We start from the raw sequence: 16,681 nt of genomic DNA on the forward strand, positions 1-16,681 counted from the left end.
TACATTAAGTAACTATCACGCTCAGAGTGGGGGAAGACCGCGAATGTGAAAAAACCTCAGCGCGTTTAACGTTAGTAAGAAGGATAAACCATGGACCAAAAGTCATATTTTGGTCGACGTCGATGTTTCAAATGTCACTTCTTCGTTACGTCGGTGACGCAGAGGAGGAGAGAGAGCGGGTTGGCTCGTGGGAACGGGACGCGCACATGACCCGCCTTATTTGGGCTGGGTTAGGTTGAGGTTCCGGGGCTTGGGGAGGACTCTAGCTGATAAACAACTCCGACATCATAACAGTCTTTGAAAAACAGCAACATAGCGAGACGACGGCCACACCCAGAGACCAACACACGTCCGTTTCTTGGCCAGGTACGTCAACATGCACACCTCCGATCATTTACTACGCCTTCATAAGCCTCGTATTGTGTTACTGTTTTTATATTGTGTCTATATATAAGTACAGTCCAGTTCTTTCCACATCCGCAACGCTCACCCGACGCGAGCAGCTGTGATTACAAGAAATAAAGCGACGCGAATAGCTGAGCAGGCGGTCAGCTGTTGGGCTCCGTAGATATTGGGCAATTATTGGCCTGCTGGGGGAGGGGGGGGGGGGGATTATGTCTGTGTTTACAGGGTGAGGTCTGGTGGCAAATACTTGACGAGAGGCTGGGTGTGTGCGTGTATGTGTATGTATGTGTGTGTGCGCGCGTGTGCGTGTGTGTGTGTGTTATACCCTCAGGGTGCTTTAAACAGACGAGGAAAACACAGGTCCTCTTGTAACATTCCTTTGCGATCAGCTGACAAGGAATGAGCAAGTAAACATGTCCCACACTGTATTGGATCGATGGGATGTTGACGCTGTCTCCGATCACTACTTTGACAGCTTCTTCGCTCATTGTGACAGGCAACACGTCATCAGGTGTGCTTGTAAAGACGGTGAAATGCTGCCTAACAATAGCAAAGAGACTCAAGTATTTCAGGCCCAAGAGATGGCGCGATGGAGAGACTAACTAGACTCTCGAACAGGAAGCGGAAGGGTCATCCCGTTTGGATAAAAAACTCAGCTGCAGTGTGAGGGTCAAAGTGACTTCCTCTTCTTCCCAGAAAAAAATCTGAACCAGCATCCCAGATTATACAATATGGCAGCAATCGGTGTAATTGCAGCCTCTCGTGTCACCCTGTTCCCCCTCAGCTGTTTCCCCCTGACGAGGCGTCATAGCGACATCACAACTCAGGCCGCTCGGGTTTCTGAGCTTGGCGCAATGGAAGCTGTCCTTGATGCTGAGCAGGCAGGTGTCCACGGAAGACACTGTCTGTATTAGTGACCGCCTCAAGGGGGAGCACTTGCGTTGCTTAACCTGCCAAAGACACAAGCAAGGGATCCTCAGATCAACTTGGTGACCCCTTCTCATCTCCAGTGGGGGTTCGTTTCCATGTGTTCTGCTGAAAGGAAACTCCTCGAGCTGCTCCACTGTGTCTTTGGTGCATTTTGTGCGATCCACATGCCCACTTGTTCATTTCCCCCCCCAGATTGCAACACAGGCACCAAGATGATCGGCAAGATTCTCTCTCATCTGCTCGGGAGCGCCGGCGAGGACTTTGAGACGGCGGAAGACGCCAACCATGAGCTGATGGAGTTTGAGGAGGGAGGATGGGTTATTGTTGACGTGCAAGGTGAGAAACGGACCCGGCCGGAGAGAACACCAACACAGAGCTTCATCCACAAACAGATCCGCTTGACATGGGGGTGTTGTTTTCTATACAGAGAGCGAGCCGGTGACTACAGTGACGGCCTCCGAGGTGGACCCCCTGGAGAACCTGCTGATTGAGCACCCCAGGATGTCCATCTACCAGATGAGATGCAGTGTGGAGGGAGCGGAGGAGGAGCTTGGCTCCGAGGAAGACGAAGAAGAAGAGGAGGTCACCTCCAGGTTGGTCTCCATTGAGCTCATGTGTCTGTCTTGTACCTCAATGTCTTAATAGTCCTCCAGCCAATTCTGCTTGTTGTAAGGTATGTTGTTGATGAACTCACAAGTACATCAGTCTTCATCCTGTTTCCCTACATCACAGCTATGTCAGCCGTGTTGTTGTTTTTTCGCTATTCTAATGGAGTGTGAGTGATGTCGAGATGACGGATACGTCTCTGGTAGCAACAGTCAATCATTTATAACATACTCTACTTTACTGTCTGTTTGAGTCTAAACGGACCAGGATTTACTAAAAAAACATAATATAAAGACTTGAAATGAGAGATTGAGACCATAAACTCATTACTGAGGGAATAAATCAGGTGAAGAGTCTCCCCCTGCTGGCCACTATAGAGAATGCAAGTTTAAAGACACTTCTGTATTGCTGATTTTGATACTTCTATCTCTCTCATGTTGCAGAGCATCTGATGCTTTTAATGAACACTCACTACAACACTTCCGCTGTGTCCCTCCAGGCACGTGGCAGTGAGGCGGCATGTGTCCTGGCGTCTGGCCGCCTGGGGAATCCCGCTGCCCTGCGACCTCGACGTCCAGCTGCTGGCGGTGCAGAGGGCCGGGACCCGGGCCCAGGCCCAGGCCGAGCGGAAGAAGCTGAGCCGCAGCGCCCTCCACAAGCAGAACCTGGCCAGGGTGCGTTTCTCCCCGGCAGAGAGATGCTACGGCCACTTCAAGCAGCCCTGCCAACGCCTCTGCAACTACTGAGGCTGTTTGGACGGGACTGCTCGTGAGAGAGGAGAGCGTTTGGAGTTGCAGCGCGGTGCCTGGATCACTTTTTTCTCACCACTGTTCCACCTCACACAGTTAATTCTGAGCGCCCACCAAGGCAAACCATCAAAAGACTGAACCCCAATAGGTTTTTGCTTTTGCTTTTAATACAACCAACCTGCACTGCACCTCTCTCACGCCCGAAACACGGCGAGAGCGGTGAATCTTGATCTCCTGACGTCATGGCGTCCCTCAGGTTGGAGAAGCGTTAGGAATTCTACATTATGAAATGAGAACAGCTGGGCGGATTCAGATTGCTTCGATATTCGTAGGTGTGTGGGGCTAATGTGTGAAAGTTATTGTGTGACACTGATTCAAACATTATGAAAACTTCTAAACAATACTTTGCTCCATATGGATTTATTAATTGTGACGCAGTTGGATAACAGCTTGTTTTCAACTGGTTGGTCGCATTCAGTATGTATTATCTCATGTGCCTTAGCTTTAGACGTTCTTGTGAATGTGAGTGTGTTAAAATGTACTTTCATAGCACGTATTCATGTGGTGTGGGGAAAAAACCCACCTGGGAATTTCCTAATATGAATGCTCATTTAGTTTGAATCATTACAAAAAACAGTTTTGTATCAAGTCCATCGTTTTATTCTTTTGAGCGGATGCATACTGATTATTATCAATTTTATACATGTTGCTTATTGAGTGTAAATACAGTTGAATATTATGTTTTTTTTCTATTTGCGTGTATTTATAAAATGTACCCCCCCCCCCCCAAAATTAAAATCTTGTATTCTTAAGGTGGTGGTACGTGTTTGATGTGACACGACACGCAGTTGTAGTACAAGTACACAAAACCGTGTTTTAGGCTCTGGGGTTCTCATTGCCGTAGGTCACGTATCTTTCCCATGAACCTCTTCACCTGCTCCGGGTCGACTGCGTTGGCCCAGTGGCCGCCCTCCTTGAAATGAGACCCAATGATCAGTCCACTTGCATCGAGGTAGTGCTCGACGTTGTCATAGGTTACCCCGGAGCCTATCAGCACAGGGATTCTCACGGACCGGGAAACCTCTGAGAAAAGACAAGAACAGATGAGCAATGGCAGCTTCAGCTTAAGAAATAAAACATACAGACAGTTTAAGCTCCCACAAATCCATGATAATTAAAAATTAAAAATAAAATACCTAATGGTAATAATAAAAAGGCAGACATAAACTTTATATCCGAGCCTTCTCTCACCAGCATGGGTGCATCTTCAACATATTTAAACTAAATCTACACAAAACAGAGCGTTACAACCAAGGACATCACCAGTTTGCAAAACTGCATCTGAGATTTACGGTTGTCTTTTTCAAAACTGGGCCGGTAATCTTTCTTAACTGCTCGGGGGTTGAAATTGAGAAGTTCACAAGAGAGAAGTATTCAGGTATTTTTATCGAGCAGGAACTTGTCATCTAATCCGGGCTGAAACTTTACTTGAGTTAAGTTTAGTTTTCTTGGTCTTTTTTTTTCTCGCCGACTGCCGTTTTCTGAGTCTTGGGTGTGGAGGAGGGGGCCCAAAGGGGCAGTTAGTGCGGCGAAATCTGCAACCACACCGCTAGATGCCATCGACACGCTGTCCCTTTAAGTCCATTTTAAACGATTGGGAAAAATAGCAATCTTGGTCAGTGGGATTTGCTCTCAAATTTTTCCCTGAAATCGTTACTGAAAATGTTACTCGCTCCTGCATTGAACTTTTATCCAGCACACGTACAAGATATTGTGCTCACTCATCTGTAGTTTGTCTGTTTGTATCGTTGGTATTTATTTTAAGAAAGTGCATGCTGCCCTCTCCCTCTCTATATATATATATATATATATATAAATATATATTATATATATATATTCACATTGAGAGGAGCCTAAACCAAGAGAGGCTAAGATACACAGTGAACTTTGGATACAGGAGTAGGCTGACCTCCACAGTGGCACGTGAGCTCCAGTATCATTCTGTCTGACCAGTATTAGATATTTGTGCTACAAAGATAGAGAGTGCACGTGTATGTGTGAAGGAAAGAGATGGGGGGAGTGTGTGTGTGTGTGTTCCCCTGTGTGTCAACACACAAGCGCTCACAGGGCATGTATTAAACGGCGTTCGTGTGCCTGCTTAAGTGTTGACAGTCTTGTATGACGTGTTGGAGACTCTTGTTTAAAACAGTTGCACTGCTATTGCCATGAGACAGACATGGTCGGACTCCAGACCCACTGAATGATTCTGGTCGGCCACCACGATGTAAAAAGAAATACTCCATGACAACAACAAAATAAACCTAAAAGTACAGAGGTAGTACCAGTGCAGGTGAAAGTGCAGGTACTCATAACAATGTGAGCGGGTCAAGTATAATACATGTATAATAGTGTTGAATCAAGAGGTTTTAAATGAGTGTAAGTTGCAATACCACCATTTAAATACTAATTTACTCCCAAGATTTTGAATCAGGCTTTGTAAAAAACATGTGTATAGATCTTAATCCCCAAAGCTGATTGATTTTGTCGTGAACCTATTGAGATATTATTGGTCATATAAAGTTGATATAAAAAACTGAAAAGACACATCCAGTAGATCTGGATCGACCTCTGAAGACGTTACAATCTTCTCTCGTAGTATGACATTGTTAATTGGAGTTTTTTATAGTATTTTTACCACTTACATAAACCAAGTGAGTAATTAAAAAGACGGATATCAAATAAATCTGATCAATGTTAAACCAAACAGCTCGTCGTGTAGCCTTGTATTGGCAGTCCAAAAACATAACGCCCAAGCGGCTCCTGCTCTTATGGGGTTTACGGTGTTTGTACCTCTGAGCTGCCGCGGGTCAGCCTGCGCTCCCGTCGCCGCTCCCGTGACGATGAGTCCATCGGAGAGGAAGAACTCTGCGGCGCGTGCCGTCTCCTCGATGCTCACGTCCGACGTCAGGGCGTGAGAGCTGGGGACAACACGGCAGACATGAGTAGAACTATTTTGGGACAAAAACTGAGACCGAGTCTGGACACCAGGTTGGCGTCAGTCCGTCTCTCTCTCTCTCTGTTCTACACAGTCTTATTTTACTTTGATTGTTTTTATGATAAATAAATAAGCCTGTATGTCACATGAAACTGGGGACGTTATGGTTCCCCATTGGGCTTTCAGGCCGTTCATGGAACTCTCTTGAATTTAAAAGCATATTTAAAAGTAAAAATAAATGATGGATATGTCTTATCCTTAAGCTTGCGTACAAATGAAGGATATACACTTTAAACATTAACTTCATTTTACTTAGTTTGACAAATAAACAAAACATGTGAACACCTGCCCGACCCAGTTGACGGCCAAGGTCAAGCAAATTTATTTAGAGGCTACTTGACAAACTTTCTCTCTTCACCATTAAACAATTTCCCTGAATCTTCATTTACGAGCAGTAAGCGGGGCTGGGTCAAGCAGTTCGTCCTGGGGTTGCTCGTTATGCGAGTATCCTTGAGTAGTTCAGAGTGAACCTCATCAGGTTTGATCTCACCTGTGCTTCTTCTTGATGTCGGTGAAGATCTGCACATGCTCGGCTCCAATCTGCTTGCGGTACCTCAGTAAGTCCCCGGCGCAGGCGTTCAGGAGGCCTTCATCGGCCACGTGAGAAAAGACGAAACCCTCGGCCCTGATAAAATCCATCCCTGCGACCACACAGTGACGTTAAAACACATTTATACCAAGTCTGAGTCTGACCTTTGTCCTTTTGTCGCCTCATCCACAGCACAACAACAATTTAACTGATGCAAAGACCAGACCTGAAGCCAGAGCCACAGCCAGAGCCTGCTGGTTGGCAGAAGACAGTATTTGCACTCCGAGCAGCAGGTGAGGACAGACGCTTCTCACCGCAGCGCAGACTGTGGCCATACAGGCGGACACCTCAGGGCCTACGGAGAAGGAGTACGGGATGTCATGCATGTTCTCGATGATCACGCCGTCCTGAGAGAGGGGAGAGATGGGAGAAAGATGGGAGAGATGGGAGAGAGGAGAGAGATGGGAGAGATGAGAGAGAGGAGAGAGATGAGAGACAGATAGGAGCGGTAACTGGCTTGCCTCAGGAGACTTCTATATGTGAGGAATGTACACTGTGTTGAAATTACTTACAAGCCCTGCATTGCGGTAGATTTCGGCCTCCCTGCATGCTTCTTCAGTGATTTGGGACATTTTCATGCAACCCAGGGGTGTTCCTGAGAAATCAGAGAGTAAAGCTCCCAGAAGATGCAGTGATGCAATAAAACCACGCGCATTTGCTCAAGTGCTGTGCACATTGTACTTTACTTGAGTTATCCCATTTAATTCTCCTTTACACTACTCCACTGTTGAAAGATGCTATTGTATGTTTTTAACTCAACTACGACGTTCATTTGTTCTAATAAATAAACAAATTTTCCACACAAAAAAAGTGGATAGTTAAAAAAGTGTTTTATATCAGTGTGGTTTTGCTACTTCTACTCGAGCAACTGAATAACCCTGTGGCACTTCATAAACATACATGTGAACATTGAAGGGCACTGTCTTAGTTTACCTGGTAAGGCTTTAACATGAATCATTCCAATAACCACGGATTTTACGCGTCCAAAAAGATCCAAAAACTTCATAATCCCGTTTTTTGTGGAGCAACCAGAGCAGCGAGAGAAGGAAAAATAACTTGTTTTTGTCTTTCTAGGTCACATGACTGGCCAAGGGTCAATGTCGGTAAATCAAATTAAACAACATAAAAAAAGAAAGCTTATACGAAAGATAATGCAGAAAACAGTGGATTATTTTACATTACCGCACTGCAACTGTATTAAAAAATATTTTTCAGTGCAGCAAGTTTGTGAAAAGAAATCGGGGTTTACGTGACGTGTTCGCCATGGGGACGTATGGATCCGGCGACCCGCGCGATTAGTGGGCGCGCCGGTAGAAGCATCGGCGGGCTAACATCGCTGCTCCGTTTGTGCTCAATACCAGATGCGCCTAGGGCGACGGCGCGAGACAACCCCGCGTGAAGTGCACACAACGCAGAGGCACGATTGCTTCGCGATAATTCGGCCGCGTTATCCCACAATTTAGGCTTAATCGGAAGGACCACGGCTTTGTTTACATCCGACAGACTAGCCACGCGGTGCCTGGGCACTTCCTCTTTGGAAGCCCCGCCCCCCGCAGCTGTCACTGCAGCGGACACGCCTCCTCGTTTTGCCGGCTAACTTATAAACGTATTTTTCCTTTTCTTTGGCGCAATATAGATCGATCGCAGAGAAATAAGGTGCTCCGCGCACGACACGGAGGCGAAACGGAGCGGAACTGGGTTGTAATCGTCCCTTTGAGAGGCGGCGGATCCGGAGGTTTAGCGCCAAGTTAAATCCACTCCTCTCTGACGTTGACGCTCCAAGTCATCTGTTCCCGACTAGGCGCCAGCTCAGAGGAACTAGCCCGGCCTGGATGCGCACACTCGGACTGAGAGCTCCCCCGAGTCTGAACAACAAGTCTGGGAAGTTGAACACTCTTCATATTTATCTCCCAGACGTGGATGAGAGTGAACTTCAGGGGCAGAATCTCGAGGTGAGTGGTCGAAACGAAACGTTCACCGAGCTATGTGGGTCGAGCTGCAACTTTTTTTTGTAGCCGCGCCGACTTGAATGCTAACTTGACTCAAACTGCAACAAGTTGAACACTAAACTAATGGTGAGTTCGCGTGTTCGCCCCGACATAGCGCGTGCATCGGGCCAGGCGTCCCGATGTTTGTCGCCGTTTATAAACGGCAGAATTGAGAGGGAAACGCGAGCAGGCCGCCTCAGCTGTGCCTGTCGATAGGCCATTATGTGGCGAGCCAGCTGTCCGGGGTTGGGGGTGGAGGTGGTGGTGGGTGACCATCTTCCCCTTAAGAAATAAGCGAAATAACCACGCCGAGCGTAGGACGCGTTGTCCGGTTCGTCGGCGGGTGGTTTGGTGACTGTACTCGTGTCGCGCGGGGCTTTATGTTCGCCGCTCTTGACGCGGGGCATCGTTTCCATTTCCCCGCGCCAGGCTGCGTCGGGCTTTGTCAGAAGGAGGGAGTTGAGAGTCGAGAGTGGGGGTTGGGAGTGTATGAAATGTGTTTGTCTTCTCTAAACCCTCCAACTTTCAACACTTCTCATTCACAGGTTTATTCTGAAACGGACACCCACCCCAACGATATATATTCATATTTATAAATATCTATATAATGCGAGGACAACGGTGAGTTTCTTCATTTAGATTAATTCATGTTTTTTTTTTTTTAGCACGTCAATCAAAGTGTGCGCGTGCGTGTGTGTGTGTCTGTGTGTGTGTGTGTGTGTGTGACGACAGAAAAGCAAAAGTTGAGTGGATGGAGCTTTAGCCATCCGGCTAGTTAGCTTGATGCTAAAGTGTTTTGTTGTGGCCTGTTTCGCGTGTTAAACTTGTGAAAGTGTGTTTTCGACATGTCAGCTCTGGGGACTCACGCTGTGCTCGGGTTCTCTCCCGTGTTTGTTTCCAGGGAAGAGACGGAACCACAGTCTGCTGCTCCTGAGGCGCCCATAGAAAATACAGTACGACCGAGAAAGAGGAAGGCAGATGTTGCCATTGTAAGTAACGTTGGTGTGCAAAGGGCTGGCAGGCGGGCCTGGAGCCGGCCCCCACCGTGCTTTAGTTTCGGCTGCTCATGTACAAATAGGCCTGCTTTGAACGACCCAAATATAAACCTGGTGTTGTATATAGAAACATTGGCGTATTGTTTATTGAAGTATTACTGATTGATGCAGCGGATATTGTATTGCATGTGACTACTGTGTAGTTTCATTTAGAGAAAAACAAGTTTTTATTGGAGCTTTAAAAGCCAAACACCTGTGGGACAGGATTTAAGTTTCTACCTTTTATGTGGAAATTGGTTTGTTCTATCATCTCTGTGCAGTTTGAATATAATCACAAACAAATCATAAAACAATGAACGAGTGGCTTACCTTTTTTATATATTATTTTTAATCCCCAGCATCTACAGGATGTGGATGACGAGGTCGCAGAGATGACAAAGAAAAAGCACCGTGAATGCGAGGTAGGTTTGAACAAAAAAAGGCCCGGTCTCCACCAAACGTCTCGGCTTTGTTAACTGTCCATGGCTATTTTTGGACTTCTTGGTCTGTATTGGATCAAATGCAGCTCAACTATGAACTTGGTTGCTCATTCCCAGAGGAACACTCTTGCTGTTGTTAATGGTGCCTTAACTAGCTCTCCACTCTTGACGTCTTGTTATCTGGATGGTTTCTTTTGTTCAGGATTCAATGCTCCGTGATTCATCTCTGTCTCTCTCTCCTGTGAAGCTGGGCTGGAGTCCCGATGCTGGTTTCACAAGTCCCCAGAGGTGGATCCCCACACCTGACCAGGAAGAGGACCAACCAGTTGCCCTGATAAATGTGGGTTTCCCCCACTACAACTTTAACAACGTGTTTGTGACACCGGTACGCTGCGCGCCACTTCCTGCTCTGTGGTGAGTACTGTTGTTTGAATATCTTGGGTTCGTTTAAAAAATGTTTGTTATTACTAACTAGGGCTTGAATACAGCTCTGTAGCAAATAGTTTAAAAAGGGTCATCTCCATATTTTCCTTTTGATCTGGTGGTTAATGTCAAGAAAATCATACCTAAAACTCAAGTGATTGATTTATGTATTTGTGGACGTGTTTCACAACAATGAGGGGGGCAGTCAAGAGTTGTATCAATGAATCTCTTTTGCCTTGGTGTCATCTCTGTTTTTATTATCAGCTGGGCCAGTAAAGATGTGGTATGGAACAACATGTTGGAGAAGGACAAGATCTACACCAGGGACGTCCACGTGCTGGAGAAACATCCACATCTGCAGCCAAAGATGCGGGCAGTTCTCCTGGACTGGCTCATGGAGGTATGTAGCATTTGTCTTGGTGACCAGCTCAACAACCTCTCTCTCTCTCTCCTCTTTAACATGCAACTGTAGATGGCAAGAGCGTCAAAATGCTTGAACCTCACGGAGCGTGGTACTTAGTTTCACATAAGTAGAACTAACTGTCACGGACTGATGCTCGTGGAAACTATGACAAGGACGTCTGCCGCGTTGGGCTCTGACAGCTTTCAGTCACATAACACCCAACAGTATCTTATGTGACGGTGAGGAGGAAACTCACTGAGTTCTAAACATTTTAAGGTGTATAGTGTCACAATGTGGGTGGAAAAACAACATGCAGCAGCAATTGTCGACATTTCTAGATATTTGACGGCACGACAACGGACACATTGCATTCAGAATTTAGAGTTACCTCGGTCATAAGCTCTTCTGGGTTCAATAGAGCAGAATATAAAATGGGAAAGATGGTAGTTGGCAGGGATATTAATGTCTGTCCGAGTAGCAGTAACGCTTCGCCTGACTCTTAATGAACACAAGCTGTTCATCGTCAATGAGACCTTCCCGATCCCATTTTGTGAACGTGGTTCGAGGCAACGTGCTTGCGTTGACATCCCGTTTTGTGTGCCCGTTTTTAGGTGAGCGAGGTGTACAAGCTGCACAGGGAGTCATACCACCTCGCCCAGGACTACTTCGACCGCTTCATGGCCACGCAGAGGAACGTCTTCAAGTCAACGCTGCAGCTCATCGGCATCACCTGTCTCTTCATCGCCGCCAAAGTGGAGGTAAGTTGCGTTGGCGCCGCCCAGAGTGTAGAGCGGGATGACGAAACAAAAAAAAACCCTGGTTGTTACGTGGCCTGCAGCTCTGTGATGTGGGCTAGCTTTGCTTCAGGTGTTCATCTTTTAGTTGCACTACCTCCTTTCTTCTCTAATATGTCACAATGTTTTGTTTGGCATGAGTGATTGTAATAAAGCTCTCCATCCCTCAGGAGATGTATCCTCCCAAAGTCCACCAGTTTGCCTACGTTACAGACGAAGCCTGCACTGAAGATGAGATTCTCAGTATGGAAATTATCATAATGAAGGTAAAGAACATGCACACATTAATCCTACACATATGACATCCCCAATCTCCTCACTCCACTTGGTAGAGCTTAGCATGTAAGTAGGCATCTTGTAGTAAGTGGCTCTCTAGGTACCTGCATCACTAAAGGTCGATGGCAGGTGCTCTCTTAAACTTTTACTTGACACTACATGTCATTTAGCTGACATTTTTATTCAAAGCGACTTCCAATGAGTGAATTCAACCATGAGTACAAACTCGAAACAACAAGAAAGTAACATTTCTTCAAGAAAGCTAAACTACCTAATTAGTAAGTGCCATTTAAATGCGAATCTGTTTTTACAAATGTCCGCCCGTCCAAAGGGTTTTGTTGTCCCAACCCTGGAACGGAGGACAGTCATGGCTGCATACGGAGTTTAAGTTGCAGTCGGTCGTATTGCTGATGTTTTACCACTGTCGGTTGTCTGCTTTCTCTCCGTCTCCTCCAACACAGGACCTGAAGTGGAGTCTTTGCCCACAGACTCCCATCTCCTGGCTCAATGTTTACATGCAGGTGGCCTACCTGAAGGAGTCGGACGAGCTGCTCATCCCCAGATATCCCCAGAGTACCTTCACACAAATTGCAGAGGTACATCATTTTTTTTTTTTGCTTCACTGATGCCATTCGCTGCAAAAATAACGCAGAGCGATGACCGAAACGTGAGTCGTTGAGGAGATTTGCAGTTTGGGTATATATTTTTTTAATTAATTTAGTCACCACTGACTCGTATCGTGCTGTTCTTTTTTCACATCCTGCTCAATTTGACTGATTTTGAAAACTGCTGGAAAACCTAAAACTACAGAAGGGCAAACATGTAAAAATCAAACTCGTCTTTATAAACTGCAAACTACCAGTTGCCTTCTAGAACAGTATCTCGTCGGCAATGGTTTAGACGCTTTAAATACAAAACTGAAGGTGTCTGGATTTTTTTGTCAAAGGAAGGGACTAGGGTAAACTTGAGGGTGAAATACGGTTGACTTTGATCGAATACTTAATTAAGAGAAAGCCAGTATTGGGTCTTATTCTGTTGTTTAAAATGGTTTAAACTACACAAAAAGATATTGTCCTCTAATCGTTTTAGTCTTGAATTGAGACACGATGCCGACATGAATCTCAGAACAATCTTGGCTTGCCAAAGATGTGCGTCATGTCGTGGAGAAGGAGGTCCTAGTAACCGACTTCCGGGGACAAAAACACAATCAAACTCTGACCGTGTGTATGCTGCAGGGCTGGGCGATATGGACAGTCCTCCATAATGTGCGTCATTTCATATCCAACAGTATACTGTAAAAAAAGGGAGGTTTCACAGTTCCAGTGAGCAGCACCAACAACATCGTTGCTCTTGTTGAAGAGCTAAAGCAATCTTCTTGATTCAGAAATCTTGAAAATTCCACTAGGATTGTGTCGTGGCTTATTCGTGTTGTTGACGCCTTTCTTTCTGTGTTTCCTCTAGTTGTTGGACCTGTGTATGCTAGATGTGCGATGCCTGGAGTTTTCCAACGGCGTCCTTGCTGCTTCAGCCCTGTTTCACTTCTCCTCTCTGGAGCTGGTGGAAAATGTCTCGGGTAACTAAACAAAAGCAAACTCTTATTAAAGAGAACCAAAGTTTTATTAAAGCGAAATGTAAAAGAAAAAAGGCCCGACCCAGAGGTTTCACTTTCTCCCCCCTTTCTTGCCTTGCAGCTCTGAAGAGGGTGGAGGTGGAGGAATGCGTAAGGTGGATGGTGCCGTTCGCCATGGCGCTGAGGGAAGTCGGCGGGTCGTCGATGAAAACCTTCGCAGGAATCCCTGTAGATGACGTGCACAACATCCAGACCCATGCCTCCTACATCACGTGGATGGTACGTGACGGTATCGCAGCACATGAATTCTTGTTTTTAAAAAGCAATGACACAAATCTGCTGTCCATGAAAATAACTTTGGATTGATTTTAAACATGTGATCTTAGAGAGATAGTTAGTTTTGTGCTGTATGAGACACTTATCCATAGTTAGTCTATTACACAGTAGATGGCGGTTGGCATACCTTCAGTTTGAAGAAGCAGACGGGAGTATCAGCTCAATATAGAACACATATTTTGGAGTGAACGCTATATTTAGACACTCCTTTCTCATGGAAAGTGAAGCAGTTATCTAGACTCCTAGTATCGTAGTATTTTACCTGGTAGAACATGGGAGTGGCTGGTCTGCCACCGCCTTGATCGTGTAGTTGTGTGACTCGGATGCTTTTAAAGAGTTAGTTCAGATTTACCTCTTAACCAAAAAACCAACTCCTCGATGGCTGCAGGGGCAGATCAGCATTCATTCTGCAAGGTCAAGTGACCGTTACTTAATCTGTGCATGTCTGCTGTGTCCAGGACAAGGCCTACTCTTACCAGGATGTGGAGCTGGAGCGTCACGTCGGCTGCCCCGTACCTTCAGGTGTCCTGACTCCACCGCAGAGCAGCGAGAAAAGCGAGGACTCGGTGCCGAAAATCCGGCCCCGGATTCCAACTCCATCCCCGCAACTCAGCACCTTCCGACGGAGCCCAGCCCACTTTCAAACCGACGAGACGACCGCAAATCCTAATTAAGAGTTTTTACATTTTCAGCTACAAGCGGAAGGAAAGACTAATGAGTTTACGCTGACAAGCGGCGCCACTGCCTGTACACACCTGTGCGATGGATTTTCAGTGGGGAATCATTGATGGAAATCTTTTTCTTTCCCTTTTCAAAGCCACACTGATTCCTCGGATCCGGACGCTTTTTATGATCTGCCGTGGGCGTGGAATTCGATTAAATTAAAGAAACGCTGACTCGCAGTGAGCAAATGGGTTGGATGGCCCCGTCCTCACAGGAATCGTACTTATTCACCCCTCCAGTGAAGATGAAGCCACAAAGCGAAGGGCTGTTGGGACAACACGGCCCAAAAAGGATATATGTATTTTTAATAGCATCGCACCTAAATGCTTTCATTCATTTCTCTACAGAGGCCAAATTGAATGGACAGTTTGTAGAGTCTCTACTTGATTTTATTGTGTGTGGTTTTTTTTGGGGGGGGGGGGGGGGTGATTGCTGTTTTTAATCTATTAGTGGCCTCATTTGCCCAAAAACTATTCCTAGGGTCATACTTGGCTCTTTGTGCTGCTATAAAAGTGGGCTTAGCATGATGGAGGGGAGAGAGTGTGAGTGTGTCAGTGTTTATGAAATTGTGTGTTTCTCTTGTTCTTGGTTCTACTCTTGCCATTTGTATTGGATAAAACATCATGGCCATGTTTTGCTGAGGGACCAGTAGCTTGGCTACCTAAATGGACACGTGAACCAGCCAGGCTTCAGAAGCCGAGATATTGATTGTATTTAACTTTTTTTAATTTTCTTTCCCCACCACCAACATGTACGATTTTTTTTTTTTTACTTTTAAAAATAAAATGCTGCTACATATTTTTCATGGAAGATGGTTTCTGAAGGACTTTTTTAAATTTAATCTGTTTTTAGGTGATTGCTCTTTGTACATAAACAAGTTACATAAAGTATTTGTCTTGTAGCTTAGCTTAATGTCTGTAACGCTAAACTCATTGTCTCCTTGGGCTTAAAGACAGTCATTTGTATGTATTTTAATGAAGTCATTTTGTATTCTCAGTATAAGACCTAGCCAGATGGGTGTGTGCGCATTGGGCAACATGTTCTTGAGGATGTCACTAATTTCAGATGCGTTAGAGCATTAGTGAAATAAACCTAATTATATAGAAGCACCATATATAGCTATTCCCCAAATGCCTTGTTTATTTAATTTTGAAAAATATTTTGCATCCTACTAATTCAAATGTGCACCAATAGTGACCATCAAAATGTACGTCTATTCCAATGCTCCAAAGTAATACATACTGTTCCCACTTTTCAATGAGTTAATACAACATCCGCAAGGGACCATGGGGCTTACTGGAGAACCAGGGGGTCCGTGCCCACGGCAGAAAGGAAATCTACAGTTGAGGCTCCGTGAATTCAAAGGAGTGAATTATTGATGCAACAGCCGACAATTGTTTTTAAATTGACAAACTTACTTTGGGTTAGGGGGACAAAGGCTTAACTGCCAGTCCGGTGTAGTTCGTGGCGCCTGATGGCAACATCGCCAGGCGGATGCGTTCGTAGGGAGATAGTTTAGTCTATCGGGACAATTGTTCAATGTATATTTAAGTCGACCGCAAAGGATACGCTTATATAAACCATTTATTTGCATGTACATGTGTGTGTATGTAAAGTCCATTTGTACTGTAAGTATATATGTGTGTGTATATACACATATATTTATGTATATATACATGTGTTTATATACACACGTGTGTATATATATGTGTGTGTGTGTGTATGAGATAATGTAATCCACAGTACAAATGGACTTTCCATCATCCCTCCTTCTTATGGAATAACCTCCCTATGGTAAGATTCCGTCCTCCCTCCCCCTTTAACATAAAACACCTTAATGCTCACTGTATGTTTATAGAAAACTAGGCATTTACCTAGTTTTTCTAAATAAAAGCCCCATAGAATAACTAAGACATGAAAAACAAAATACACTAATATTGTAAGAGATATTTTGCTTCTTTTTGTTTAGTTTACCCTCCCACCACTAGGGGGCCAGCACACAACACCATCTGAAGGCAATGCTCAAATACCTGTAAATACATTTGATGTTGTTCATTAGACACAGAAGTGAGAGATTGCTCTAGACGAGCCCGCTATTTCAGCGTCACGTGACCAAATGTTTGGATGAATGAAGGTAAAACTTTTGTTAGTATTATCAGGTATTTGGGGATATTATAGATATGCATTTTTATTTTATTGTTATGGGGAACCTGGGGAATATCGAATGTAATATTATCTTCATAACCACATGACTACAATTACTATCGCAAGCAGGAATATTAATGGCCTTAATAGTTCGGTTTAACGATGAATGTTTAGACTTTCTTAAAAGACGAGATTACAGTAGCTCTTATACAGGA

At 45.1% G+C, this 16,681-nt stretch overlaps 3 protein-coding genes across 5 annotated transcripts; 2 read left to right on the forward strand and 1 right to left on the reverse strand.

Moving 5' to 3' along the window:
• The first annotated feature begins 7 nt into the window (after positions 1 to 7).
• Positions 8 to 3,502, forward strand: si:ch211-260e23.9 (uncharacterized protein LOC555795 homolog). 2 transcript variants are annotated; one of them, XM_056413157.1, is made up of 5 exons: positions 8 to 366; positions 1,190 to 1,420; positions 1,528 to 1,671; positions 1,763 to 1,928; positions 2,441 to 3,502. In XM_056413157.1, the coding sequence occupies exons 3-5, from the start codon at positions 1,548 to 1,550 to the stop codon at positions 2,685 to 2,687; spliced, it is 537 nt and encodes a 178-aa protein (XP_056269132.1). In that variant the 5' UTR covers positions 8 to 366; positions 1,190 to 1,420; positions 1,528 to 1,547; the 3' UTR covers positions 2,688 to 3,502. The 2 variants fall into 2 exon arrangements, with proteins under 2 accessions (XP_056269132.1, XP_056269131.1); XM_056413156.1 differs by lacking the exon at positions 1,190 to 1,420 and having other exon boundaries at positions 26 to 366.
• On the reverse strand, positions 3,269 to 9,265 carry zgc:162297 (uncharacterized protein LOC555865 homolog). 2 transcript variants are annotated; one of them, XM_056413155.1, is made up of 6 exons: positions 9,189 to 9,265; positions 6,847 to 6,929; positions 6,501 to 6,681; positions 6,236 to 6,386; positions 5,541 to 5,668; positions 3,269 to 3,773 (listed from the first exon to the last, which is right to left on the reverse strand). In XM_056413155.1, the coding sequence occupies exons 2-6, from the start codon at positions 6,910 to 6,912 to the stop codon at positions 3,583 to 3,585; spliced, it is 717 nt and encodes a 238-aa protein (XP_056269130.1). In that variant the 5' UTR covers positions 6,913 to 6,929; positions 9,189 to 9,265; the 3' UTR covers positions 3,269 to 3,582. The 2 variants fall into 2 exon arrangements, with proteins under 2 accessions (XP_056269130.1, XP_056269129.1); XM_056413154.1 differs by lacking the exon at positions 9,189 to 9,265 and adding an exon at positions 7,268 to 7,775.
• ccne1 (cyclin E1) lies at positions 7,936 to 15,131 on the forward strand. The gene is made up of 12 exons (XM_056413153.1): positions 7,936 to 8,286; positions 8,868 to 8,943; positions 9,224 to 9,311; positions 9,716 to 9,778; positions 10,044 to 10,210; positions 10,484 to 10,619; positions 11,234 to 11,380; positions 11,587 to 11,682; positions 12,154 to 12,288; positions 13,154 to 13,265; positions 13,384 to 13,541; positions 14,057 to 15,131. The coding sequence occupies exons 2-12, from the start codon at positions 8,930 to 8,932 to the stop codon at positions 14,270 to 14,272; spliced, it is 1,332 nt and encodes a 443-aa protein (XP_056269128.1). The 5' UTR covers positions 7,936 to 8,286; positions 8,868 to 8,929; the 3' UTR covers positions 14,273 to 15,131.
• The last annotated feature ends 1,550 nt before the right edge of the window (positions 15,132 to 16,681 follow it).

This window comes from Pseudoliparis swirei, chromosome 4 (assembly GCF_029220125.1).
Source record: "Pseudoliparis swirei isolate HS2019 ecotype Mariana Trench chromosome 4, NWPU_hadal_v1, whole genome shotgun sequence".
Taxonomy (NCBI): Eukaryota; Metazoa; Chordata; class Actinopteri; order Perciformes; family Liparidae; genus Pseudoliparis; species Pseudoliparis swirei.

Bases quoted from the DNA above. Each gene is read 5' to 3' on its own strand.
- si:ch211-260e23.9 (XM_056413157.1), top strand. From the start codon at position 1,548: ATGATCGGCAAGATTCTCTCTCATCTGCTCGGGAGCGCCGGCGAGGAC. The intron at 1,672-1,762 runs GTGAGAAACGGA...TTTTCTATACAG, and splicing joins GGTTATTGTTGACGTGCAAG to AGAGCGAGCCGGTGACTACA. The intron at 1,929-2,440 runs GTTGGTCTCCAT...GTGTCCCTCCAG, and splicing joins GAAGAGGAGGTCACCTCCAG to GCACGTGGCAGTGAGGCGGC.
- zgc:162297 (XM_056413154.1), bottom strand. From the start codon at position 7,340: ATGAAGTTTTTGGATCTTTTTGGACGCGTAAAATCCGTGGTTATTGGA. The intron at 6,387-6,500 runs GTCTGGTCTTTG...GTGTGGTCGCAG, and splicing joins GGCTGTGGCTCTGGCTTCAG to GGATGGATTTTATCAGGGCC. The intron at 3,774-5,540 runs GTACAAACACCG...GTCTTTTCTCAG, and splicing joins TGACCCGCGGCAGCTCAGAG to AGGTTTCCCGGTCCGTGAGA.
- ccne1 (XM_056413153.1), top strand. The intron at 11,381-11,586 runs GTAAGTTGCGTT...TCCATCCCTCAG, and splicing joins TCATCGCCGCCAAAGTGGAG to GAGATGTATCCTCCCAAAGT. The intron at 13,266-13,383 runs GTAACTAAACAA...CTTGCCTTGCAG, and splicing joins GCTGGTGGAAAATGTCTCGG to CTCTGAAGAGGGTGGAGGTG.